Source organism: Diaphorina citri, unplaced genomic scaffold, assembly GCF_000475195.1.
Source record: "Diaphorina citri unplaced genomic scaffold, Diaci psyllid genome assembly version 1.1 scaffold3046, whole genome shotgun sequence".
Lineage (NCBI taxonomy): Eukaryota > Metazoa > Arthropoda > Insecta > Hemiptera > Psyllidae > Diaphorina > Diaphorina citri.
The window spans coordinates 30,595-32,335 of record NW_007380458.1 but is presented as its reverse complement, the minus strand read 5'-3'; the positions used below and the strand labels follow the sequence as shown (position 1 = coordinate 32,335).

At 38.0% G+C, this 1,741-nt stretch overlaps 1 protein-coding gene across 1 annotated transcript in view; it reads left to right on the top strand.

The window, feature by feature from the left end:
* Positions 1 to 958: 958 nt before the first annotated feature.
* Positions 959 to 1,741, top strand: part of LOC113471813 — a gene marked incomplete at its 5' end in the record, with an annotated part of 3,382 nt that continues 2,599 nt past the window's right edge. The window contains one exon of the mRNA XM_026831241.1: positions 959 to 1,117. Within this exon, the coding sequence (XP_026687042.1) occupies positions 959 to 1,117 (159 nt within the window). The remainder of the gene's footprint in view (positions 1,118 to 1,741) is intronic.

Here is a 1,741-nt window from a genome sequence, read left to right as displayed (position 1 = left end):
TGGTCAAAACTGTTGTGAATGCTTTTTACTTTCCTCATCCTCTAATATGGAAAGGAATATATTCAACGACAAAATTTTCTATGGTCAGTTTTTGTGCCAAAACACGTTTTGAGGTCCCTAGAGCTTAAATTCAAAGTTCCAGAAATATCTCAAGAACAGTAAGACCTAGAGACTTGAAATTTGGTACGAAACCTTCAAATGTGACAAGGATACAACAGGAAACTTTTGGTTAAGATCGGTGCAACGGTTGGCGGTATTTTGACAGCTTTTTGGCCATTTTCGACATAATACAATAGGATTAGGAAAGTCGTGTGATGTTCATACAGATAGATGTTGACTCTATCGCAGCAGGAGTAGAAGACTCTATATTCTTATACCTATTTTATTTCTTTACCTGTCTATATTTTAGTTTTATTTTTATAAATAAAGTATTAAAAGAGTAGGTAATTGAAATTCTTTTCCCATTTTACAAGGGTCTTATTGGTGGAATGGTAATTCAGACATCTCCACGAATAGTATGTTGCGTGTTGCATAATCACGAAAATACACGGCATTCATACAAATTGCAAATTTAATCAAAAGTATTGATTCCCCCCCCCATAATTTTTTATTGATTAATTAATTTAAGAAAACGACTGTAAGTACATATCTAGGTAAAGAGAGAGTAGAGGGCCCTATCAAAATTTTAAGCTGGATAGTGGATAATCAATATCAATTTATCAATATTTGGATAGTGGATGATGATTGATGAATATCAATTTATCAATATTTTGGAGATAAAACTGTTTTCACAATGAAATTGTATGAACGCCGTCCACTTTAATATTTATGCAATATGCAACAAATTGGTTATTAGTGGAGATATCACAGTAACTTACAGCATAACGTGTAGAAGAGGACGCTATGTTTACGGACTGACCGTCACATCATCTGGTGGTAGTATTATCATGTTGAATGATTTCTGATTTCAGATCTGCTCTATCGTCAGACAGTCACCATCAACAATTCTCCCCTGGAGGTTGAAATCATTGACGTGTCGGGAGAGACCGTAAGTATCTCTTGTCTTTATACCTTGGTTTCAATTTTGTCCTTGGTTAGTATTAGGATGGGTGATACCGCTTGCTTTTCCCGGCCTTCGCCAGCCTGGTTAGCTTAGTTGGTAGTGCGTCTGCCTCGTAAGCGCTAGGCCGCGGGTTCGATTCCCGCCCGGGGCGGATTTTATCCTGCTGGGATAATGTTCGTTCTCGGAACGGCTGGCTTTCTCTTATCCTGTCTTCCTTCTCTCTTCGATTTCGGGACGATAAGACCATAGCAGGCAGTTACAGTTCCCTCTGTCAAACCTCTTTTTTTATTGTGATAATAATTTTTTGTGATAATAATATACAAAGATAGGTCTTAAAACTAGTTGACAATTACATTTTTTCTATTAGGTATCTATCTAATGTAGGTATATGTTCTTTTTGCTTGTTGATTTTGCCAGACTTTGAAGTGCGGACCGTCTGAATCAACTGAAAATCTATCATACTTACAGATTGAGGTCCGCTATCAATGGAACATCAGCGATAACCAGCTTATGTGACACGAATATATGAGTAAGCAATTCGTTATGACTAGGGCACCGCTCTGGACACAGAATACACACGACTTCCTCTACGTTATCAGCTGATGGGGAAGCATTGTTATCAGGTTTGGATTCATGGGGGAATGTCAGGGGCCCGAACATTGTGCTAAGATGGGAGGG